Below are 25,727 nucleotides of genomic sequence, written 5' to 3' on the forward strand. Positions count from 1 at the left end.
CTAACCACGCCCTTAATGCCCCGAGTCAAGCCACCTTTTGCTGCCTTATCCTCCCTTAAACTCCAAAAACGTATATCTTTCACCTAAAAGGGTTTGCACCAGTTCGCTAACCTTAGTCAGAGACTCTTTTTAGCTGTGCCTTGATAAAATTCCCATTGGAAGACGCTTTCTCTTGGGCAGAGCAGAAGCCCAGGAGAGGCACCCACGCTTACCTCCCACACACCTGCAACCCCTGGCGGGATGCTGGACCTGAGGCTTCGAGGACTGCGCTCCGCTCCTGTTCTGCTCTCTCTCCCGGGAAACTAGAGTCCAGGCTGCGCCTTCGGCTGCTACAGGGACCCAAGCTCCGCCTCCCCCTCCTCTAGTTGGCGAATTCAGCAGCTGTTGCTCCTCCCCCTGCTGTTCCGGCTGCTGTCCTGGCTGGAGGCAGCGGGAAGCTGCTTCTCTGGTACCTAAGCGTTCCCTCGCGCTCCTGCAGCTTCTCTGCCGCTTCCCTCCCCTGGTGACCCCTCTCCCCTCACGCAGTAGCCTGACACCTGGAGCAGCTCCCCGCCCCGTCAGGGCATATCCGCGAGTAGCCTAGGCTCAACCTATCCCTGCCCGACCCGCAGGTCTGAACGATCGGTGTGCCTGGTGCTTGGCCGCTTTCGGGGAAACTGATCCTTCGGCCGGAGCGCATCCCCACATCTCGCTTTCCCTCCACCCTGGCGATTCCCCAGTGACTTCCCCGCCGCCCGCGAGGCTCAGCCGCCTCACTTTAGCCACTTGAAGCTCTTCCCCCACCCTCGTTCCCTCCTAGCCTCCGCTAGCCCGCCCCCACAATGGGTGAGACGCCTGCCGGGCCGACCCTGCATCCTGATTGGCGCAGGTGAGAGCTGACCCCTCCCTTCCTCTTCTTTCCGTGCACTCTCTCTCTTCTTCTCACCTCCTCCCGCAAAGGCAGGGACTCTCTCCTTATTGGCTAAAAGTGTCCCCACCCATCGTCTTCGGTTGCATCGCATAGCCTGACGGGAATTGTAGTCCTGGGTATGCAGGAATTGCCGATGATGCCAGCGAGCGGGACTACGAGTTCCCATAGGCCCCTGCGCGACTCCGGCTGGGCAGGATTCCGGACAACGCCTGGTTCCTCTCGGGTCCTTCCGGCGTCGCCGGAGTGAATTGATCCGGGAGTTGAAGAGGGCTTCAAAGGTGGGAAGTGAAGTCAGTACCTCAGTAACCGGTAAGGTGTGGCTGTTCTGTCCCAGTCCCCGTGGTCCCGCGTGGAGCAGAAGAGGTCTGGGGTCACATGGGGGCCGTGGCTAAGGCACTAGGGCTTGGTTCTGGCAGGCGGAGCGGACAGGGCTGGGAACGGGGCCCTATGGGCGTAAGCGAGGTTACCCTACGCGAGTGGCGTAAAGCGGGTTTGTAAATGCCGCCTGCCCTGCTCGGGCCTGAACGCCTCCAGGAAGTCTCCTGTAGGTGGGGGCGGGAGGGGAAGGGCGAGGTTGGCCTCTGCTGCCCCCGGAGTAGGGAGAGGGCGGATGTGCCTGGGGTGGGGTCCTCTGAAGGTGTGGCTTGGGGCGGGGAGATGAGACTGCTGTTTTCCCCCAGCTTTAGAAGTAGGATAGGGAAGGAGTGGAGGAAGGAAGGGGCACTTGGAGTCGACTCTTGAGGTGACTCGGGTTATGCCCTTTGAGAGAAGAGAACTGTAGAAGGAAGAGTCAAAATGTTGACAGAGATCTACGGATTCAGTTCCAGTTTCATGATGTGGTCCCTCTAAGGAGGTAATTTTGCTCCGAATAGGCAAGTTTAACTTTATAAAGATGTAATTCCTAATATGTATTTACACCTTTGCTGTTTCAAGGAGTATTCCTAGTGGGATGCTAATGAGGAAACTGAGGGGGTAAATGATGTGCACAAGGTCACACACGTAGGGACAGATCTTCTGACTCTAATCCATTTGTAATCCAGCTTCTAAATCAGAGCTGCCGTACCAGAAAGAAAAAGTGGGGAGGTTGGTTGTGTTTTTTGAAGAGGAAGTTGCAAAGTAATGCATTTTAGGTATTTCTAAGAAGCCATCTGTGAATTCCTCAATAAAAGAAGCACTCACTCTAATCTGTTGTTGGAAAAATAAGAATCAATTTCAACTTAGCTGTTTTTTCCTCATATTAGAGGTATATTCAGTAATGAATGGTGCTACCGTTTTAAAGGGTAGTTAATGGGACAGGAGAAAGGTAACAATATGGCTCATCTTTACTCTTGAAAGATACTCCTTTCCCTTTCTACTTTAGGACTGTATTATTATTATTATTCTCAACTGAGAACAATGGGATTGGGATTCTTCCACGAAACTTATTTTACACTTTTTCAAATAATACAGCATCAAGAGACAGTTTAGTGTGCTCATTACTAGAAAAGAAGATATGCTGCATTTCTTGGAGGTAACATGACGTTTTTGTTTTTACTTCCCCTCATTTTCTTTTCGTGTGTGTGTGTAAATAACATCAGGCTTTTGTATATTTTATTTTTCTTATCATCTATGAGTTTTAACTCATCCTTGTTTTATGTTAAAGAATGGAAAAATAGTACATTTATGTTTTGTATTGAGCAGAAAGTAGTGTGCTTGTTCCAGTCTTATCCATTGTTGTGACCACATATAATTACAGTGCATAAATATTAGACAGTTCTTTAATAGAGTTTTAGTAGTACATTCATTGACATTTGTTCCTAATAAGTTTATATATAAGAATCAGTTATCTGCTGATCGCAGGTAATCTGTCATGGCTTACTGTTGTATGCATTGACCATTGAAATATGGCGCATTTGAATGTACTCTGCAGTTATTAAAATTACCCACAATATGTCTTAACTTTTGAATGCAAAAACACTTTCTAGGATCAGGAGTTCTATTACATTCCTTTTAAAATAAAAATGACTTTTAAAATAAAAGAGAGGTGTAATACTATAGAATGAAGTAAAATCAAGAATAGTTAGCACCATGAGTAAGAAATGCAGTACACAAGAAAGGAAGACCTAGCTGAGCAAGTGGACAATTATGTGGAGACAACTGACTCAGTGCTATGTTAGACGGGTGCGGTAGTTAAAGTAAACCATAAACTGATCATGAGTCAGTGATAGTAAAGAAAGAATGTTAATATATTTTCTATATGGCCACATACAGGCATTTGGTTTGTTGGAGGAAGTGAGAAATGAGTTCTAATTTTTGGCATGCATTTGGGAGGTTGTGGAATGAACTTTTGAACCAAAAGTCAGCAAAATTTGGGAATTAGTGAAATTGATATAACACACTTGTCTGCTGCTGCTGCTGCTAAGTCGTTTCAGTCGTGTCCGACTCTATGTGACCCCATAGACGGCAGCCCATCAGGCTCTCCCGTTCCTGGGATTCTCCAGGCAAGAATACTGAAGTGGGTTGCCATTTCCTTCTCCAATGCATGAAAGTGAAGTCGCTCAGTCGTGTCCGACTCCTAGCGACCCCATGGACTGCAGCCTACCAGGCTCCTCCGTCCATGGGATTTTCCAGGCAAGAGTACTGGAGTGGATTGCCATTGCCTTCTCCGAACGCACTTGTCTAGTGCATGCTAATTTTTGTCCTTGGTTAGATTGTACCACTAACTTTTCTTCATCTCTGAGGGTCATTGTAGTTTTGGTATTTTGTCTGGTCAGTAACAGAATGGTAAGATAATGTTTTTATTGTGTTTATCATCTTTCAGTCACATGCTGGAGTACTGTGGTGGTATAACTGAGTACCTGTTTACAAAGAGAATAAAGAAAGAAGTTCAGATTGGTTTTAAGTGCAGGATTCTGTAACTAGTAACTGGTGGTACCAAGGCATAATCCAGGTCTTTTAACTATAGATCTTTTTAATACTTTGAGATAAAGACTCAGTTTCCTTATTTATTTTTACATGAGAAAAAGACTTAAAATTACTTAAATATTCAGGTACTATTACCCTGTACTCTATTCAGTGCTGACAGTTTCTCTCTTGTTTGCTGTGTAGCTTTCCAGCCTTATCTCCAGCCTTTCTTGTTTACTGTGCCTTTCAGTTACTACCTGCATTACTGTGCCTTTCAGTTACTACCTGCATAAGCTCTTTCCTGACTTGGGGGCATTTATACCTGTTTCATCCTCCTGCTTGAACTGCTTCACCTCCCCTTCCCAAGTCTGGCTCTTTTCAACTCCATGGACTGTAGCCCACCACACTCCTCTATCTATGGAGTTCTCCAGGCAAGAATACTGGAATGGGTAGCCATTCCCTTCTCCAGGGTATCTTCCCGTCCTAGGGATTGAACCCAGGTCTCCTGCTTGCCTTGCAGGCAGACTCTACTGTCTGAGCTACCAGGGAGGCCCCAAGTCTGGCCAACTCCTAGTTAATTTTCAAGTCTCAGTTTAGATGTCATTTCTCAGGGAATGTTCCCTGACCTTTGACTCCTCCTTCCTCAAACTAAGTTCCTACTATATATTCACCATACTCTGTACTTTTTTGTAGCATCATCACAATAGGAACTTAATTATTTTTGTGTTTATTTTATAAGTGTCTGTCTCCGTCACTAGACAGTAAGCTTCCTGAGTGGGCCCTTATTTGTCATGTGCCTTACCTCATTACTTACACAGTGTCCAGCACAAAGTTAAGTAGTCAGTAATTATTTGCTGAGTGTATGAATAAATGTAAGTGCTTTCATGCACAGTGCGTCCATACGCAGTGCATCCAGCACTCTGCAAGGGGCAGAAATACAAAAATGCATGAAAGAGATGTGTTTCCTACCTTTGGATAAAAAGAGGTTATTGACAGAAGTTGGATACAAATTGTAGAAAGATGTTTGTTCTTTCTTGGAGGTCTGTAAAATGGGGCTAGTTTTCTGTGTGGAAATGGCAAAGGAATCATTTTCTATTACAGCAAAATTTCTGTATAACAGTGTTTTGGAGACCTTATCACTATCCTGCTCTTGCAAGCAACATTAATTATAATAAAATATAGATATGCAAGAAACTAACTTTCTGTGAATTCTCTTCTTCCCTGTTAGCTCGTCTGTCTTCAACAAAATTCATGATTTTCCCTTTTCTTTGTTGTTTTTTAACCACAGTAATCTTCCTTTGAATTTTACCTTTAATATAACTTGCCTTAGACAAGGTGACTGTAAAACTGAGTGGTGTTTATTTCAAAGGAGCTTATAGTTTGAGCTTCATGAAAATTGTCATATTTCAGTGGGTCTTAAGGTAATATCTTATTTCTTTAAACCTCAGTACTTACAAGAGTAAAAATATTATTTTCGAAACATGAGGACAATTCAGAAATAAATTGTGCTAGGTTTTGGTTCTGAAAACAAATTCTCTGATCCTTCATAGTACTACTATAATGGTATAGAATAAATTCAGCAGCTCAGAGTTGCTGTAGCCTTGCATGGCTTCATGAATTTACCAGTTCACTGTCCCACAAAATATTGTCAAAAAGTGCTTGCTCATATTTAGCCCAGTTTTTATTATTAATACAAGTCTTTGGTAAATCCTAAACTTATATTTTTAAGTAAGTCCCTATGTTACTTGAATCAGGGATAATAAAATTCATATTGACCTAGCATACCAATAAGTGAAGGATAAAACTGAGGTACTGCTTCTTATATCTTGTTCAGTTATTAAGGTTGTTATGATTGGTAACGTGTGCCAAGAATTTTAAGCTAATTCCATGTTAATTTTTTCTCCACAATATAAACTGCAGAAGTGATTTAGAAGTTAAATAGTGTGATTGATGGTGTATATTACTGCATTTGAAATGTTATAGAAAGTTGCAGTCTTAGTGATTTATATTTTAGCAGTACAAGCATGCGCGCGCACATGATGTAAAAAGTGAAAGCACCTTTCTTGTAGCAGTTAGAAATAATTTATTTGCAGAAAGGTAAACTGTGTAGTTTGGTGGTCCATTTTTGTTTCTATGTAGAATTTAGTTTTCTCATTTTAGCTACACAATTAATTGCATCTTAGATACAATGTAATATTATAATCATATTTTTCAAGGTCACGCTTACGTTTTTTGGTGTGCATAATCTTTCTTTTTAACCACTTAAAAAGTGAAATGGGTCTTCAAACTCAGTGTCACTGTACAGTTGTCTAGAATCAGGTGTTGCTATTTAAAAAAAAAAAGATTTTTCTTTTTCATCAGCTGGCTTATGAATTATTGGGTAACAGCAGTGGAACATATTAAGTAGTAGTCATTACTGTTTACTCAGGCCAGTCCTTTGGCAATAAGTTTACCAGAAAGAGATAGATTGTATAATAATGATACTTTGATTTATTCATTTATCATATATTTGTTAAATATATATTATGTGTAAAATTGCCTTAAATCTTTGTATGACCCTGTGATGTAGAGGCACTATTATCCCCAGTTTAAGAAAACTAAAGTATAGGGAGGTTAAGTAACTTTCGCAACCTTACACAACCACTTATTGCTTGGAATTAGGATTTAAATCCATGCTGGTGAAGTTAAGACACTATATTTTTAATCATGGCAGTAAAAATGATGTTAGTTTTTGAGCACCGATGGAGGGCTCAACTTAAAGAGTTCCAGTTACAAAACGTTGTGTCTTAGATACTAAAGTCAAGGTGGCAGGCAAAAATTACTTAAAATTTACTCTAAAAGGAACATTTTGAAAGTTACCACATTGGAAACTGACATAGCATTAACAAATACATTTTTTCTCTAGCATTGGAATAGAATTACTTTTCCTTTGAGTGCTGCGTCAAGTATTTAACTTGCTATTCAGAGATCTTTCTGGAAAGGAAATATGTACATTATACTACAAGAGTCACAGTGTGGTGAGCCTCTCATTTGGGGGACAGCTGTGGCTCTCAGTCCAGTGGTGGGTAGCAGCAGATCCATGTCTTTATCACTTTCATTCAGGGGCTTATATTTGCGGAATGGAGTTAAAATCATCCAGTATTTCAATAGTTATTTTTCTTTTTGTTTTCTTCAAAAATGAAAAATGTTAAACGTGCCCGTTGAATTTGCATAGGGCAAGTATATGTATAGTATGGCACAGGTATGCTCCCCGGAGTTATGTAAAGTGGCAGCTTGACATGTATTTCTTTATTGTCTCTCTTCCCTACAAGACTGCACACCCTCAAGGGCATGGACTATATCTAGCTTTTCATTATCGCATCTCCTACCCTGCTGCTGATTTAGACTGACTATGAAGATCCCCTGGAGAAGGAAATGACAACCCACTCCAGTATTCTTGCCTGGAGAATCACATGGACAGAGGAGCCTGGTGGGCTACAGTCCACGGGGTTGCAAAGAGTCGGACACAACTGAGCGACTACACTTACTTATGCAGACTACTGAGCTAGGTACTAGGAAATAGAGAAAGGAATAAAACTTCTGTACAGTGTTTATAATTTAGCGGATAGTAGCGGGGTGGAAAGACCATTATATGGACATTTGGTCTTTCTGATATATTAAGTACTTGCACATGCATCAATTCATTTGATAATTTTGCATCAGAGCCAATAGGAAGGGGGGAAAAAATGATAGTTTTTCTGAGTTACCTTTGGGTCCCTGGCACTGAAATATGCCTTTCTGCCTTATTCAGCCATCCTGTCTTCAGGATGAACTGGAAATCTAATGGAGTTTGGAGTTCAGGAAGGACAAAACCCTCAGGTGTTAAACTCTTGCTTCCTTCTTAGACTTCTTATGTTGCTGGAACCAAAGGCATTTGGGAATGGTAAATGAGTCATACCTAGCCTCCAGAGTGCAACTGCTCCCTATAGCAGTTCACATTGTTACAAGGCTGTCTAGTTTAATTCCATAGGATTTCAAATAATGCTGTGGCCTTTTATTCAGGAGTAGACACTTGGCAGATGACTTTATTCGTAATAAAATTGGCATTTTGACAGTACTGTCAAAACTTGAGAGGTTTCTGAGGTCCTCCCTTAATTTTGGTGTCCTTCCTTGAAAAATGAATTACAGTTTTATAAGTGAAGGTCATGGGAAGAATTGTATATACGATACAAACAGATGCCATTCTGTCTCCTTCATTTCTTCTTGTGACTAATAGCATTTTTATTTGCGATCACTTGGAGCTAAAGGTGAAGTTAAATGTCATTATCTAGATAGAATCTTGTCCTTATTCTCACTTACTGTTAAACAAATGAGTCAGAGTCCATTTATTAGGTTGGTGCAAAAGTAATTGCAGTTTCAGTCCGTGAATTTTAAATCACAACTTGGCTAAAATACATCTTTATTAATCAAAATAGGAACCATTACAATCAACACATTTTTGCCAATGAGAAAGAAGTTTGTTTATTCCTGTAGTGTAAAAATCCATGCTTGGGGATTCAACAAACTCTTGGAAAGCATTTTCTGCATCCTTTTGGTTATGGAAGCATTTTGCCTGCAAAAAGTTGGTGAGATGCTTGAAGAAGTGGTAGTTGGTTGACGAGAGGTCAGGTGAACCTGGCGAATGAGGTAAGGCCCAATTCATTCAACTTTTGAAGTGTTGTGCAACGTGTGGTCAGATGTTGTCCTGGATAAGAATTAGGCCGTGTAGACCAGTGCTGGCTGCAAGCATTGCAGTTTTCGGTGCATCTCATCAATTTGCTGAGCATACCTACCAGATGTAGTGGTTTCACTGGGATTCAGAATGTTGTAGTAGATCAGACACTACCAAACAGTAATCAGGACTTTGGTGCAAGTTTGGTTTTGGGATGTATTTTGGAGATTCTTCTCAGTCCAGCACTGAACTTGCATCACCACCAGTTGTCATATAAAATCCACTTTTCATCTCACATAACAATCCAATCGAGAAATAGTTTGTTGTTGTTGTGTAGAATAAGAGAATATACTTCAAAGCAATGGTTTTTTTTTTGGTTTGCAGTCAGCTCACGAGGCACCCACTTAACTAGCTTTTTCACCTTCCAGTTTGCTTCGAATACCAAGTGATTGTAAAATGGTTGAGATGTTGAGTTCTTCAGCAACTTCTCCTGTAGTTGTAAGAGAATCAGCTTCAATGATTGCTCTCGGTTGTTGTCAACTTCTGACGGCTGGCCACTGTGCTCCTCATCTTCAAGGCTCTTACCTCCTTTGGGGAACTTCTTGAACCACCACTGCACTGTGTGCTTGTTAGCAGTTCCTGGGCCAAATGCGTTGTTGATGGTGTGAGTTGTCAGCGCTGCGTTATGACCCTTTTTGAACTCAGATGAGAAAATTGCCCGAATTTGCGTTTTGTCTAACATCATTTCCATAGTCCAAAATAAATATAAAATAAACAGCAAGTAGTAAATGATTAGCAAAAAAACATAAAGTGAGAAATGCACTTTAAAATAATGTATAACATAACCACATTTATTAAGAATATATTCCAATATCAAACAGCAAATTTCAACAGTGCAAAACTGCAATTACATTTGTACCAACCTAATATCTGGGGCTAATAATTTTATCAACATTTAAGCACCTTGTGGCAGTCTTGTGGTGCAAAGAAATTTGATAAAGAAAATACACATTGCATACTGTAGCGAACCTTAGGCGATAAGGAGTTATTAAGGAAAATGTAAGACTATAAGTGATACAGAGCAGGTAAGCCTGAGCCGTGTATTATGTGTGTGTGTTAGTTGCTCAGTCGTGTGTGATTCTTTGGGACTTAGCCCTCCAGGCTCCTCTGTCCATGGAATTCTCCAGGCAAGAATACTGGAGTGGGTAGCCGTTCCCTTCTCCAGGGTGTCTTCCCAACCCAGGGACAGAACCCAGGACTACCACATTGCAGGCAGATGCTTTACCATCTGAACCACGAGGGAGCCCATGAGAGCTTAAGTTGAATTTCTAAGGGGTTTTAAAGGAAGGCTTTAGAGTTGTATTAGAGAAATTGAAACTCACAAATACTAATGCAAAAGAATATAGAGATGTATCTTAAACACTAAGGCAATTAGGCGTTTAATTCATGAACCACTAGATTAAGAACTTCATGGGCAAAAGATGAACACATTCAAAGGAACAAATTTGCTTCCTACCCTTCAACAAATGTTTTCATTTAAATTTTGTTCAGACCAGAATTGAACAAAACTTTAGGCATTCGAATAGGGGGAGAAAATAGAATATTGTCACTGCCAAAGAGATGTGTCTTTTCCCCTGAACTTGTGCAGAAATATCTTAGAAGCTCAAATAGCAGTTGCTATTTTTGTTGTTCCCCTTTCCCATCAGAGGTAACAAGCCTTTTGATTCTATTCTCTTTTGGTTTTCCTGTATAGATTATCCCCTCTTACAGATTTTTTTGGGAAGTTCTTTGACCACATCTTGATATCACTCTTCTACCAAGCCTGCTTCTGGGCCACAACTTTCTTTATTAAATTGATCTACATACATTAAGAGAATAAAAATTTTAACACAGACTTAGCAAATAATTTTAAAATGCATTTGATGATCACATTTTTTAAGAATTCCTAAACTGTAATTTGCTTTGGATGACACCTGTAACTTTTTGGGTGGCCCAGGTAATTTATATATGCCTTCATTTTGGCAAGTGGGGAAGGAAAGGTTTTAAAAGGCTATTGTAAGTGTCCTTTTTGACATTGTGATAATCAGTATTAGCCCATCCTTGTGTGTACTGTGCAGGGGCAGGACTAGGGTGAGGCAAGCAAAGAGTTTAGTATACAAAATTTTAAGAGGCACTCACTCTGTGTCCTACAAGTAAGAGCTTAATTTTGTGCTCTAGCCATCTGGTTTGCCTCACACTCATTCCAGTCCTGATGCTGTGTCAGATTCATAGAATCTTGGATGAAATATCAGTAACTAATAATATGAATATTCATTGTATGTCAGATACTGCAATAAGTACATGCATTTTGTACTTATTGCAGTATCTGACATACCTCAGTGTGAATGTGATGTGAATACCTCAGCCAGTATTGCCAGTAAATTTCTCATTGAGTTTAAAAAGAGATTAAATGGTATCACCCATTCAGACTTAAACCTGTTTTAAATCTGAGCACTTACCTACTACTCTGCTATCCATACATGTGTAGAAAATGTTAGTTACTTGTCCATTTATGATTTCTGTATTTAGACACTGCTGCTGCTAAGTCGCTTCAGTTGTGTCCGACCCTGTGCGACCCCATAGATGGCAGCCCACCAGGCTCCCCCGTCCCTGGGATTCTCCAGGCAAGAACACCAGAGTGGGTTGCCATTTCTCTCTCCAATGCATGAAAAGTGAAAAGTGAAAGTGAAGTCGCTCAGTCGTGTCCGACTCTTAGTGACCCCAGGGACTGCAGCCCACCAGGCTCCTCCATCCATGGGATTTTCCAGGCAAGAGTACTAGAGTGGAGTGCCATTGCCTTCTCCGATTTAGACACTACTCCCCCCAAATATTCTTACACTGACGTGATGCAGTTAACTTTCACAGTACCTGAGTCAGAGGTCTTGGTATTAAAAAATGGAAGATCCACAGACTTGTGCTGCTGTATACCCTAAGGCGACCTTGAATCAGAGCCACGTTCCCACTGGCGTTAGTCTCTAAACATTCTGCCTGGAGTCTGGGGGTCTTGGCTCTCAGCTGAGTGATCCGTGGAGGACACAGAGAGCAGGGCAGGTGATCCTAGAAGTAGATCACTTTGGCAGACAGAAGACGTGGCAGGCATGTCCCACACAATGGGTTATAGTAGCTCTGTAGAATATATACTTACAATATGTCACTGTTTAGTTTATTAATGTGAATTTCTGGGGACTTTTATTTCTAAATTGTGAGATTTGGAGATTGGACTTGAAAGTATAGAGGAATATGTACTAATGGCTGTTTTTGCTTTAAAATTTTATAGTCTTAATGTTTAGGTTTCTTAAATGCATGAGTATGTGACAACAATACAGATAAATTTACTGGTGAGAGATTGAGATCTGAAACTATCTGAATTATGGAAAAAAATCTGGGTCTGGATAATTTTTGCCAGCGCTTACCTTTACATTTGGACCACTTACTTTTGTTCATAATGCTTGTGTAGTGATTGTGCCTAGAGCAGTGGTTCTCAAATTGTGGAGAGAGAAGGCTCCTGTGAGAGAAAGGGCTGGTAAACTGTAGTTATTACCCAGTACATTTATTGGATAAATGAACAGTTTATTGAATCCAAGCAAGTCTGGTTCTAGAGTCACTGTGCTTGTTACTCACCACTCTAATGACAGTGCTAATAATGTTAATTAAGTACAGTAGCCCCCTCACAACTTCCCCCTGCTATGTCTATAGGTTCCAAGACTCCTAGTGGATGTTGGAAACCTCAGATAGTACCAAGCTCTCCATATACTATTATTTTTTTTTTCCTATACATCCATATCTATGATAGTTTAATTTATAAATAGCAAGAGATTGGCAGCCATAATAAAATAGAGCAATTATAATAATTCAGTGTAATAAAGTTATGCAATTATGGTCTCAAAATATCTTAGTGTACTGTACTTACCTTCCTGTGATGATACTAGGTGATAAAATGTCTGAGTGATAAGACTAAGCGAGGTGAATGACATGGGCATTGTGATTTAGTGTTAGGATACTATTGACCTTCTTTTGTTTTCTTACTGTTGACCTGATGATACATCTGAAGGAGGATCATCAAGCCATGATGATGTGAGTAGTGGCATGTTAGGAGCAGATGATATCTATGATTAGGGGGTCTCAGACTGGAGGGCGTGAGATTACATTATGCTGCTCAGAATGGCAAACAGTTAAAAATTTATGAATTGTTTATTTCTGAAATGTTCCATTTATTATTTTGGACCTTTGTCGACCTTAGGTGAAACTGGTTAAAGTAAGGGGTAAACCACCGTGTAATTCAAACAGCCCTATTCGTATTCACTTTTAGGTGAAGTGTTAAGCCTTTCTTAGAACCTTACAAAGTCGCCTCAGTCGTGTCTGACTCTTTGCAACCCCATGGACTGTAGCCTGTCAGGCTCCTCTGTCATGGGATTCTCCAGGCAAGAATACTAGAGTAGGTTGCCATTTCCTCCTCTAGAGAATCTTCCTGACCCAGGGATCGAACCCACGAGTCCTGTGTAGCAGGTAGATTCTTTACCAAATTCATTTTGGTCTAAGTAGGATCTCTTGCGTGCCCTTTTCCTCTGCCTGCCTTTTTCCTAGCATCTTCCTCTAAACTTTTGTCTCTTGTTTGGAAGTGGCTACAACATTTTGACCTGAGAAGGTCCTGAAAGGTAGGTCGTGATATCAAATGCTCACCTTTCCAACTATGTGACTTGGCCAGACTGATCTATTCCTACCTTTAAAAAAATTCAGTTTCTGGGTATGATTTGTGATGCTGGGTGCTTGAGAGAAAGCAAAGTGGTGTTAGTTATTTGAAACCCTGAGTCAATCATTCAAGAAGATCTCCTTTATCAGAATTTGTAAATATTTTCTATGATCTCATGAGTTTTTTTTTTTTTTTTTTAATTTCCCATGAGATTCCTTTGGAACCCTTAGTAGACACCAGGAATAAAGTTTTACTGTCCTTGAATTTTAAAGTTCCATGGCCTTTTTTAAAATGATACAGTTTTTACCTCCTTTGTACTTTCTGATGAGGAAACAAGGCCAGTGATTAAGTGAAACTTCTGTCAAGTCAGGAGGACCAAAAACCCTTGTCTCAGGTGCTGAGTTAAACTTAATTTTACCTGTGTCTTGGAGACTGTCCTTAGCAGTTTTTTTTTTTCCTTTCTTCTGACTCTAGCCATTGTTCTTTCCATACCAGTGATATCCAACCTGTCCTGTTCACGAGAATCATCTGGGCTGGCTGCTCAGAATACAGCTTCCTTAACCCTTTCTTGGCGATCATGAGTAACCTTGAGAACTTGTGTTTTTAATAAGCCCTGAAGTGATTGTGATGGCTTAGGTTGTCCAGCATTTGGAAACTGCAGCGCTCTTCACTCTTTCTCATGAAGTTTTGCTTTCTCCTGAAAGCTGGGTAACTTTTTGGGTCTTGCTTATGTGTAAAGCAAGGTTAACCAATGTTGGAATGCTTCCCCTTTGAGAATTTTGTGAACTATTAAATTATACACCAGTTGTATCCTTAATAAAATTAAGACATTAGAATTAATCATCTCTGTTTTAGTTTCCTTTGTTTTCCTTTGGCTTTCTGTAAATTTCTTTTGGAATTCTGATTTTATTTGCAGTGGTCTGATGCTTATATTCTCAGTTTACTACAGTAGGAAGAGCTTGGGATAGCCAAAAGAGATAAAAACTGGTAAATGTAACTGGGTCCAGACTTCGTTAATAGAATTATTTAGATTTCTGTGTTTGTTTTTGTTTTGCTAGGCTTAGTATTTGAAAAGTGTTAGCAAGACTGATTCAACTTATAAATTGCCCATCTCTTGTCTGATTAATTTATGCATTCAGCAAACGTTTATTAAGGTCTGCTGTGTACCTGCTAATGCTGACTGGTAATGTCACTATTGGGAAAAAGAAATACACTTATAAATTATAACATGAACTCATGGATTCTATTTACTGCTGGAATAAATAAACTTCTTTTAGCTAAATATTATGGACAGTTTGGAGAGCCAACGAAAATAAATAAAACTTTCCTCCTTTAGGGAGGGAAGTGAAAGGAATTATAAGAATTTGGGATCATGTAAGGGGGCTAGTATTAGATTTGACTATAGAGAAAAGCAAGACAACCTGCTTACAAATATTTTTCAAGTCTAGAATTTCCTTTACTTAGGAAGCTTCTATTTTTCCCAAGAACTGTATGCATCAATTCCAAGAACTTCCATTTGTTCACACATTTATTTGAGAGTAAATAACCTTGGCCCTGCCCCAAAGGGAGAAAGTGAGGCTGTTTCAGGAAATGCTAATTCTGAGCCTTGTGATATACCCAGGTGTGGTTCTTTAAATGAACAGACTCCTTTGCTTGGTTGCATAGTGTGTGGCAGAAACTCTTAAGACTAAATTTGGCATTAAATTGGCATAGAGTTGCACGTTGTTTATTGAACTGTTTCAAATGAAGAAGCATGTAGAAGGATTGACAACAAAATTTTAACTTGAAGTTAAAATTGGCAGAACAGTTTAATATTTAAAAAGCCTTATTGGAATTGTTGATTTTTATTCACATATAAACACTAATGAAACTGTTTGGCCCAGCTTGTGATTGTCTGTTCTGAAAAGTTCAGCTATAAATTGGTTCTTTGGAACAGTTTTCCCATGGGAACAATGTTTTAAAAGCGCGGTTAACTGTGGAGTAACCAGCCACCTGTGTAGCCCATAATGTTGCTATAATACTGTCTTTTTGATGACAAATAGTAGCTGATAGTAAAGTTAGTTTTGGAGGCAAGAAAAACTATGTATGTATTTATATATGTATAAGTAAATTAGAGAAAGAGACAGTTATAGAGAGAGAGAGTTAATTTAAATAATATCTTAAGAGAAAATTTCCAACATGGTACAGTACCACTTATTAGACAAAACGTTTTTTTAAAAAAATCAATGCCAGTATTTGAAAAGGTAAAATTAAGTGTTCGAGTGAGTTTAGTGGGGTAGATAGGTAGATATCAGCAGGAATTCAGAAAGTGACTAGCCACCTTACTAATCCATTCAACTGTGTCTGCCTTTGTATATGCGGGTATAGGCATGTGTTCAAAAGAGTGAAAGACAAAAATGATCCCATTGAGCGTACTTCAGTGTCTTACCTCCTTTAATTTCTTCCTCCTTTTGACTGAGATCCTTTAAAACTTAAAGTCCTCTCTTGCCAGCTCACCAGTTCAGCCTCTGCTGGTAGTGCCCTCTGTGTACAAGTGACACTGCTCTTTGCGTGTTATACTTGATCTCATCAAGAAATAAAATAAAAAAATTTTTAGGTTATTGTCCATATTCAGAAGCATCTAAAACTTTTGACATCTTTCTCTTGGAAACACCTGATGCTGGTCCTCTTACCTAGTTCTCCCATAAAAGCATAGCATCCTGTGTGGTTTTCACAATTGTTCATTTTGTCTTTCCTTCTATAGTACAAGGTCTCTGAGGTCTTGTCTTGTTCACTGTTCTGTATTAGTACTAGACCCAATATTGTATGGATAGTCAAAAAAATTTTTTTAAAGAAATATTTATTAAATAAATGAAAGATTTTTTTTCCTGTCATTCTGTAAAATAGTTCCTCAAGTTCTGTTGTTGACCCTGTACTGTCTTCACTTTCTTTTTTCATAGATAGCTATGCCTTTCATTTACTCTCAATACTGTACATCTGGTATCCATCATTTTCACTTTGATTAGTATCACAGCATTTCAGCCCTTCTTTTTTGTTCCAAGTTTATTATGAAAAGGTATTCACAGTTAAATATAAGTGGAAAGGCAGATTATCAAGTGGTTTATTAAGTAGTCAGATAGTAACAGCAGATATTTACTTGCTCTTGTTTATTACTCAGGTTCTATTGATCTGGATGCATTAGGTTTCTTAAGTTTTTTCCTGCCTTCAGCTTCGTTCCTCCTTTCTGTCCTTAATGCTATGACCAAAGAAGTCTATTTAAGTACCAGTTGGCTAATCAGATAATGGTTTTGTCTTGTCTTATAGAATAAAATTTAGGAATTGGCCTTTTCTTCCTTTTATTTATTATTTATTTCATTATTTGATTCTGTGAATTCAGGAAGCAGATGTAAGCTCAGAAAGAGGAAAAAATTTCCATGTTTAGAACTACCATAAATAAGACTAAACTTTCAGTTGATGTCAGTTGGTGCTGAGTTCCCCTTCACTGGTAGGAATATGGAGGAATAGTAAGCAGTTCTCAGATGGGACAGTTCATTGGAGTGTGTTTGAAGCTATGAGCAGTAGCCTTTGTAGCTTTCAAACTGCTTAGGTCTTCCACATTCTGCATCAGGTAATTTTTTAACGATTAGAACCACATCTTTTTCATCCCCCACTGCACATGCATGTAGTAGGTGGTTAACATATATTTATAAAGTAAATGAATAACATCTGGGTACTTTCTTGGGTAGATGAGGTTCTTGGTTTTCACTTGATACTCTGTTTCTTGATTTGGGAGTGTCAGATCTGAATTCATAGACCTCTGCATGTGTGATCTTAGGCAAGTTATTACCATCTGAGTCTGCTTTTTCATCTGTAAAATTACAATGACAGTTACTATAAGGTAAGTTATTGGGAGGACGAAATGCATGTGAAAATATAATCTGAAAATGCTTTATAAAAGGTACAAATTATTCAAAATTGATAGCTTCTTTTGTTGAACTTACATATTATGTATCATTTAATATATAAATATGTTAACTACTATTACTCTTTCACTTTATAATTAGGCTCAGTTTTCACCCTAGCAAAGGAATTAAATATAGTTGCTTTCTTTTCAAAAGCAACACATTTCCTCAACTCCTCAAGGCAAAATTTCTCTCTTATATTGTTCAATTCTCAATATTTTATTTCCAAACTTTCAGTACCCATGGATTTTTCTTCCTAGTTTCTGTGTTAACTTTGAACAAAGATTCAAAAATGCCACTGGCAAAATTAAATAATATTAAATAAATTATTTAATTAAGAAACTAGATCAATTTTCCCCCAAATAGATCACATTTGGTGGAATTTTCCCAATTTAAAAATTTGCTTTAAATCTTTGATGGTTGCCATGTTTTTGTTATTTTTTAGGTGACCAAATCATTGAAGGATTAGCAAAAAATTGTAATGAAAATGTTAAACACTTGAAGTTTTTATTCTTAATTCTAATATAGTAAATATCTGTTCTTTCTTGCCCTTTAACCAGGTCAGTATATGTTTTGTGCTTTATTCTTTTATCACAAAGAAGAGAAGAAAGACTGCAGTGAATGAAGATTCCTCTGCATTTTAGCACTGCTTTTTCTACTGTAGTTGGCTTTTGAATGAGGATGACAATGGAAGAGATGAAGAATGAAGCTGAGACCACTTCTATGGTTTCTATGCCCCTCTATGCAGTCATGTATCCTGTGTTTAATGAGGTAAGTGGATAAACATTTCTTCATATGACCTGTGGAATTTCTTTATGTCTGCTTCATTTATTCATTTGTTTGTTTGTTTCCTCATATAACAAGTACTTATATAAATGGAGTCCATCTATGTATTAAGCATTGTTCCAGGGCTCGACATAAAACAGTGAGGGAAAAGCCCTGAGCTTTTGCTCTTCCTCTGGAGGTTTCGCTATAGTAGAAGAGAGAGACATTGGACAAAAGAATACAAGTAATTTTATAAATGAAGAATTGTGATGAGTGCTATGAAGTGTAAAAACAAAATGTGTTAAGTAAAGTAGCAGGTGAGACCTATTTTAGGGGCCAGGACAGGCCTCACTGGAATAAGAGACATATGCTAACATCTGAAAGTGGTAAATAAGGCTTAGTGTGTTGAAGAGTTGGGGATTAGCACCTTTTAGGTATCCAGAAGAGCAAGCCCGAAAATATCCTAATGAGTTACAGTGAAAGTGAAAAGGTGAAAGTGAAAGTCGCTCAGTCGTGTCCGACTCTTTGCGACCCCGTGAACTGCATATGCACAGTCTGTGGAATTCTCCAGACCCCATGAACTGCATATGCACAGTCCGTGGAATTCTCCAGGCCAGAATACCGGAGGGGTAGCCTTTCCCTTCTCCAGGGGATCTTCCCAAACCAGGGATTGAACCCAGGTCTCCAGTATTGCAAACAGATTCTTTACCAGCTGAGCCACAGGGAAGCCCAAGAATACTGGAGTGGGTAGCCTATCCCTTCTCCAGCGGATCTTCCCAACCCAGGAATGGAACCAGGATCTCCTGCATCACAGACGGATTCTTTACCAACTAAGCTATGAGGGAAGCCCCGAGTTAAAGTTAGAGTGAGTAGTGACAAAGCATAATTTTACTGATAAATGGAAGATACCATTGCTTTGTGTCTAGAGAAGATATAATTGCTTTTTTATTTGAGGAATTTTCTAGGACTTAATAATACTGATACATTTTAGGTTTTTTTTTTTTTTTTAAGTTGATATTTAATAGGCTAAGCTATGTAGAGTTTTTAGAACTGGAAGATCTGTAAGAGATAATTTCTCCCCTCCTTTTAATGGTGAACTGAGGTCCTGATTTTTGAGATTATTTTGCTTTAAAGTTTCTTTCTTTACATAAAAAATTCTGGAGGTAAGTGCTCCAGGACTAATAGTATTATGAGTCAGTATCATCAAAAACTGAGGTTCCTGTCTTCTGTTTCATCATCCTAGTGCTTGCCTTCCCTTGTCAAGGCCACTTCAGCATGTAGGATAGCTGCTGCTGTTTTGTCCTAAGTTGTCTGAAAGGGGTAAAAAAACGAAGCAGGGAGTGGGGATTTATTTCCAGCTGATAAAGCGTCCTTAAAGTAACCTTTCTGAAAGTCGTACTTGAGACTTCCATTTACATCTCATTGGCAAGAATATAGACTTATGACCACACCTAGCTGGGCAGTTAGGAAATTTAGAAGTTTACTGGAGAGGAAACAAAGAGGAGGCATCTTTTGGAAAACCTGTCCTGATTATCCTGCTACCATGATAGCATTGGAGGCACTCTTCTAGGACGGGCTATACCCATCTCTGGCAGCTGTAGCCAACACTCCAGTCATTAATTTTGCCATTTTGTTCTAACACTTTAGCCAGGCATTGCAAGACTATAGGTATTGTTGGAAGCAGTGCTTCAGTGCTGTTCAGTAAATATTTACTAAATACCAGTCATTTGTTTGTCGAGTCCGCTGCAAGGGTCTGTAGATATGAGGAAGAAAAAGTCAGCATGCTTCTCAAGAGTTTCAGGGAATACAGATGTTTAAGCAAATCGATTATTAACTGTTCAGTTATCCTTGTACCAGGTATGAGGTAAAGAGAGTCACTGAAGATGATGATTAACCTGTCTTGACATTTAGTATTTAAACTTCTCAGGTTCTTCAAGAGCCATCATGACAGTTCCATCCAGAGATGCTCCCTCTTTTCATGTTTATGTAGCTAACTCTGTAGGCTATTGGATCAAGTTGTCTGGGGGCATTTTCTATATTTATCTGGTATTTTGAGTGTTTATGGAAGGTCAATTTGCATTGCTGAACTTCAGTTTAACTCTCTAGTTAATGAAAGAGGAATGAGGAAAGCTTTTTTTCTAAGAGTTTGAGTGACCTTTTCCTCCATATGGTGAAATCATTTTATGTGATGCTTGACTTTGGAAAACAGTTGTGTAGCGTGTAGGATTTGGGTGAAGTCTTAGGATTAATACTGGTATACCTTTTCTACTTTATTCATGTGTAAGAAGAATTAACTTGAAAGGAAAAGAATTGGCTATGAATGGACCAGTAAATCTCTTCAGAAATCTGAAACTTGAACAACATGTGGGATAAATGGGCCCAAGATTAGAACACGTTGCCAGATGATTCATAGTTGTTGTTAGAAGTTTTGTTAGAAATTTGAAAACGAAGTGGCTGGTTGTGTCAGACTGAGAGATACTACATCAACTTCAGTTCAGTTCAGTTCAGTCGCTCAGTCGTGTCTACTCTTTGCAAACCCATGATTTGCAGCACACCAGGCCTCCCTGTCCATCACCAACTCTCAGAGTTCACTCAGACTCACATCCATCAAGTCAGTGATGCCATCCAGCCATCTCATCCTTTGTCGTCCCCTTCTCCTCCTGCACCCAATCCCTCCCAGCATCAGAGTCTTTTCCAATGAGTCAACTCTTCACATGAGGTGGCCAAAATACTGGAGCTTCAGCTTTAGCATCATTCCTTCCAAAGAAATCCCAGGGCTGATCTCCTTCAGAATGGACTGGTTGGATCTCCTTGCAGTCCAAGGGACTCTCAAGAGTCTTCTCCAACACCACAGTTCAAAAGCATCAATTCTTTGGCACTCAGCCTTCTTCATAGTCCAACTCTCACATCCATACATGACCACAGGAAAAACCATAGCCTTGACTAGACAGACCTTTGTTGGCAAAGTAATGTCACTGATTTTGAATATGCTATCTAGTTTGGTCGTAACTTTCCTTCCAAGGAGTAAGCGTCTTTTAATTTCATGGCTGCAGTCACCATCTGCAGTGATTTTGGAGCCCAAAAAAAGAAAGTCTGACCCTGTTTCCACTGTTTCCCCATCTATTTCCCATGAAGTGATGGGACTGGATGCCATGATCTTCATTTTCTGAATGTTGAGCTTTAAGCCACCTTCTTCACTCTCCACTTTTACTTTCATCAAGAGGCTTTTTAGTTCCTCTTCACTTTCTGCCATAAGGGTGGTATCATCTGCATATCTGAGGTTATTGGTATTTCTCCCAGCAATCTTGATTCCAGCTTGTGTTTCTTCCAGTCCAGCGTTTCTCATGATGTACTCTGCATAGAAGTTAAATAAGCAGGGTGACAATACAGCCTTGACGTACTCCTTTTCCTATTTGGAACCAGTCTATTGTTCCATATCCAGTTTTAACTGTTGCTTCCTGACCTGCATACAGATTTCTCAAGAGGCAGGTCAGGTGGTCTTGTATTCCCATCTCTTTCAGAATTTTCCACAGTTTATTGTGATCCATACAGTCAAAGGCTTTGGCATAGTCAATAAAGCAGAAAGAGATGTTTTTCTGGAACTCTTGCTTTTTCCATGACCCAGCGGATATTGGCAATATGATCTCTGGTTCCTCTGCGTTTTCTAAAACCAGCTTGAACATCAGGAAGTTCACGGTTCACGTATTGCTTAAGCCTGGCTTGGAGAATTTTGAGCATTACTTTACTAGCATGTGAGATGAGTGCAATTGTGTGGTAGTTTGAGCGTTCTTTGGCATTGCCTTTCTTTGGGATTGGAATGAAAACTGACCTTTTCCAGTCCTGTAGCCACTGCTGAATTTTCCAAATTTGCTGGCATATTGAATCCAGCACTTTCACAGTGTCATCTTTCAGGATTTGAAATAGCTCAACTGGAATTCCATTACCTCCACTAGCTTTGTTCGTAGTGATGCTTTCTAAGGCCCACTTGACTTCACGTTCCAGGATGTCTGGCTCTAGGTGAGTGATCACACCATCGTGATTATCTGGGTTGTGAAGATCTTTTTTGTACAGTTCTTCTATGTATTCTTGCCACCTCTTCTTAATATCTTCTGCTTCTGTTAGGTCCATACCATTTCTGTCCTTTATCGAGCCCATCTTTGCATGAAATGTCCCCTTGGTATCTCTAATTTTCTTGAAGAGATCTCTAGTCTTTCCCATTCTGTTGTTTTCCTCTATTTCTTTGCATTGATCACTGAAGAAGGCTTTCTTATCTCTTCTTGCTAGTCTTTGGAACTCTGCATTCAGATGCTTATATCTTTCCTTTTCTCCTTTGCTTTTCACTTCTCTTCTTTTCACAGCTATTTGTAAGGCCTCCCCAGACAGCCATTTTGCTTTTTTGCATTTCTTTTCCATGGGTATGGTCTTGATCCCTGTCTCCTGTACAATGTCACGAACCTCATTCCATAGTTCATCAGGCACTCTATCAGATCTAGGCCCTTAAATCTATTTCTCTCTTCTGCTGTATAATCATAAGGGATTTGATTTAGGTCATACCTGAATGGTCTAGTGGTTTTCCCTACTTTCTTCAGTTTCAGTCTGAATTTGGTAATAAGGAGTTCATGATCTGAGCCACAGTTGGCTCCTGATCTTGTTTTTGCTGACTGTATAGAGCTCCATCTTTGGCTGCAAAGAATATAATCAATCTGATTTCGGTGTTGACCATCTGGTGATGTCCATGTGTAGGGTCTTGTGTTGTTGGAAAAGAGTGTTTGCTATGACCAATGCATTTTCTTGGCAAAACTCTCTTAGTCTTTGCCCTGCTTCATTCCGTATTCCAAGGCCAAATTTGCCTGTTACTCCAGGTGTTTCTTGACTTCCTACTTTTGCATTCCAGTCCCCTATAATGAAAAGGACATCTTTTTTGGGTGTTAGTTCTAAAAGGTCTTGTAGGTCTTCATAGAACCATTCAACTTCAGCTTCTTCAGCGTTACTGGTTGGGGCATAGACTTGGATTACTGTGATATTGAATGGTTTGCCTTGGAAACGAACAGAGATCATTCTATCGTTTTTGAGATTGCATCCAAGTACTGCATTTTGGACTCTTTTGTTGACCATGATGGCTACTCCATTTCTTCTGAGGAATTCCTGCCCGCAGTAGTAGATATAGTGGTCATCTGAGTTAAATTCACCCATTCCAGTCCATTTTAGTTCGCTGATTCTAGAATGTCGACATTCACTCTTGCCATCTCTTGTTTAACCACTTCCAGTTTGCCTTGATTCATGGACCTGACATTCCAGGTTCCTATGCAATATTGCTCTTTACAGCATCGGACCTTGCTTCTATCACCAGTCATATCCACAGCTGGGTATTGTTTTTGCTTTGGCTCCATCCCTTCATTCTGAAGTTATTTCTCCACTGATCTCCAGTAGCATATTGGACCCCTACTGACCTGGGGAGTTTCTCTTTCAGTATCCTATCATTTTGCCTTTTCATACTGTTCATGGGGTTCTCAGGGCAAGAATACTGAAGTGGTTTGCCATTGCCTTCTCCAGTGGACCACATTCTGTCAGATCTCTCCATTATGACCCGCCCATTTTGGGTTGCCTCATGGACATGGCTTAATGTCATTGAGTTAGACAAGGCTGTGGTCCTAGTGTGATTAGATTGACTAGTTTTCTGTGAGTATGGTTTCAGTGTGTCTACCCTCTGATGCCCTCTTGCAACACCTACCATCTTACTTGGGTTTCTCTTCCCTTGGGCGTGGGATATCTCTTCATGGCTGCTCCAGCAAAGTGCAGCCGCTGCTCCTTACCTTGGACAAGGGGTATCTCCTCACTGCCACCCTTCCTGACCTTCAACGTGGGATAGCTCCTCTAGGCCCTCCTGCGCCGGAGCTGCCACTGCTCCTTGGAGGTGGGGTTGGTCCTCCTGGCCGCAGCCCCGGCCTCGGGCGTGGAGTTGGTCTTCCCAGCCACCGCCCCTGGCCTCGGACTTGGGTAGCTCTTCTCAGGGTCTAATTTCTCATACTGAGTTTATTGATCATGGTATCAGTTTTTTTTTTTAATAAAATATAAGCATTGTTCTCTGGCATTCCAATGTATTATTGTAACATCTTAAATAAGATACCTTTATTTAACTATAGTTCAAACATGGATTTTTCTATAAATCTAGTAATGGGGAAATTAAAATCTAGTTTGGCTCTGCTTTTCTCTGCTTTGCATATTTAAAGATAAAATGGATATCAAATTAATTTTACAAAAAACACCACCACAATAGGGATAAAGTTTTACTCTGAAGGTAAATGATTCACTAAATTTTGTCCACTGTGTTGGGAAGAGTAAAAAACTTTAAAGCATGCTCACTTTAATGTTACATTCATAAAACTAACAATGGTAGCTTAGAAGCCATTTTGCAGAACCGATTTTTAGATAGTAGGATATCCTTACACCTGGGGAAATGTTAGTACTGTTACTCCAGCTCACAGGGGAAAGTTATTTATGACATTCTGGGAGCAAGATGCTTGCTAAACTTAATGAAGCTATGCGGAAAGTAAGCTGCTTGTTTAGTCAGCTGCTGCACAGTTCAGAGTCCAAGTATATTGCGTGTGTTGTAAACGTACTGTGAAATAGGTCTCCTGGTTGCATTATGGAATAATGAGTTTATAGAAACTTCAGGCCAAGTCTTATATAGATCAGGTTCTCACGTTCTGTGTCCTTTTTTGCTGACTCTTTGTATATGGAGGAGGAAGGATGTATGGTTCGGTTCTTCATTCCGGGAAAGGACATGTTATGTATGTTCTTTCCCGGTGACTTGAAAGAAAACTTTTTAAGGCAAATATAAATATTTTTCCTATTAAAAAAATCAAACCTCAAATTTTAAGTAAATATTTACACTTCTCCACAGTGAAGACGTGGGCTTCACTTATAATCCCAATATTTAGAAGTGATCATAGTTAATATTTTGGATTTGATTTACTTCTCTGCCATTTACTATGCTATATAATCTTGTCTTAGTTTTCTCTTCTGCAAAATGAGGATAAAAAATATTTTATTTAATTCTCACAACTCTCGGAAGTAAGTGAATTGATATAGTGCTTAGAACAGTACCAGACATGTGTAAGTATTAGATCTTATTATTAAGTAGTCTTCCACATAATTTTATATAAAATTGTGATCATACCTGAGAGTGTGCACATTTTTAGGCAATGTTTTAGTGGGATATTCTTACAGTAGTTAGATGGCTCTGCTTATTTTTTTGCTAGACAACTTAGCAATCCCAGAAACTGATTCTTTTAGAGCCAGTTATTGGACTTACTATGTACAGAACAGATGATTGCACTTTGCCTTTGTAAACTCGTAAAATTTAATGAGTGGCCTCTCGATTCTGTCTACTTCTGTTTTTGTTCTGGCTTTTTTTTTTTTTAACCTAACTCTTCTCATCATCATTTGAATCACAAGAGATGTATGTGGAGTTTTTATTCGTGGCTCAGTTTAACTTTCTTTTAAAGAATATGGTCAGTAATCTTGATGGCATTGAGGGGAGGGTGGGAAAAAGGGAGAAGGTATCAGTGTGGGGGAAATTGGCCTGATTTTGAGGAAGCAGGTTTTATAGACAATTTGGAACCAACTAATTAATTATAATTATTTTGACCTAAAAAAAAACACTTAAAAGGTTTTGTAAGACTGTTTAAAACTTGATACTAAAGTGTTACTGCTACTGCTAAGTCGCTTCAGTCGTGTCCGACTATGTGCAGCCCCATAGACGGCAGCCCACCAGGCTCCACAGTCCTTGGGATTCTTCAGGCAAGA

At 39.5% G+C, this 25,727-nt stretch overlaps 2 protein-coding genes across 5 annotated transcripts in view; one reads left to right on the forward strand and one right to left on the reverse strand.

Moving 5' to 3' along the window:
• SERPINI1 (serpin family I member 1) overlaps positions 1 to 335 on the reverse strand; it is an 84,459-nt gene extending 84,124 nt beyond the window's left edge. Inside the window, exon 1 of one of the 2 annotated variants that reach the window (XM_005905679.2) lies at positions 224 to 321. The gene's annotated coding sequence lies outside the window, so the exon portion shown is untranslated. Of the gene's footprint in view, positions 1 to 212 lie in introns of both variants that reach the window. The other variant, XM_005905678.2, reaches the window with a different exon arrangement.
• Positions 336 to 1,067: 732 nt separating this feature from the next.
• The window catches only part of PDCD10 (programmed cell death 10), a 47,867-nt gene continuing 23,207 nt past the window's right edge, over positions 1,068 to 25,727 (forward strand). Inside the window, exons 1-3 of one of the 3 annotated variants that reach the window (XM_070373679.1) lie at positions 1,163 to 1,219; positions 2,360 to 2,420; positions 17,714 to 17,924. In XM_070373679.1, the coding sequence (XP_070229780.1) occupies positions 17,829 to 17,924 (96 nt within the window). In that variant the 5' untranslated portion in view covers positions 1,163 to 1,219; positions 2,360 to 2,420; positions 17,714 to 17,828. Of the gene's footprint in view, positions 1,220 to 1,636; positions 1,764 to 2,359; positions 2,421 to 17,713; positions 17,925 to 25,727 lie in introns of those variants that run through there. The other 2 variants (XM_005905680.3, XM_070373684.1) reach the window with 2 other exon arrangements.

This window comes from Bos mutus, chromosome 1, assembly GCF_027580195.1.
Source record: "Bos mutus isolate GX-2022 chromosome 1, NWIPB_WYAK_1.1, whole genome shotgun sequence".
In the NCBI taxonomy this organism is placed as follows: domain Eukaryota; kingdom Metazoa; phylum Chordata; class Mammalia; order Artiodactyla; family Bovidae; genus Bos; species Bos mutus.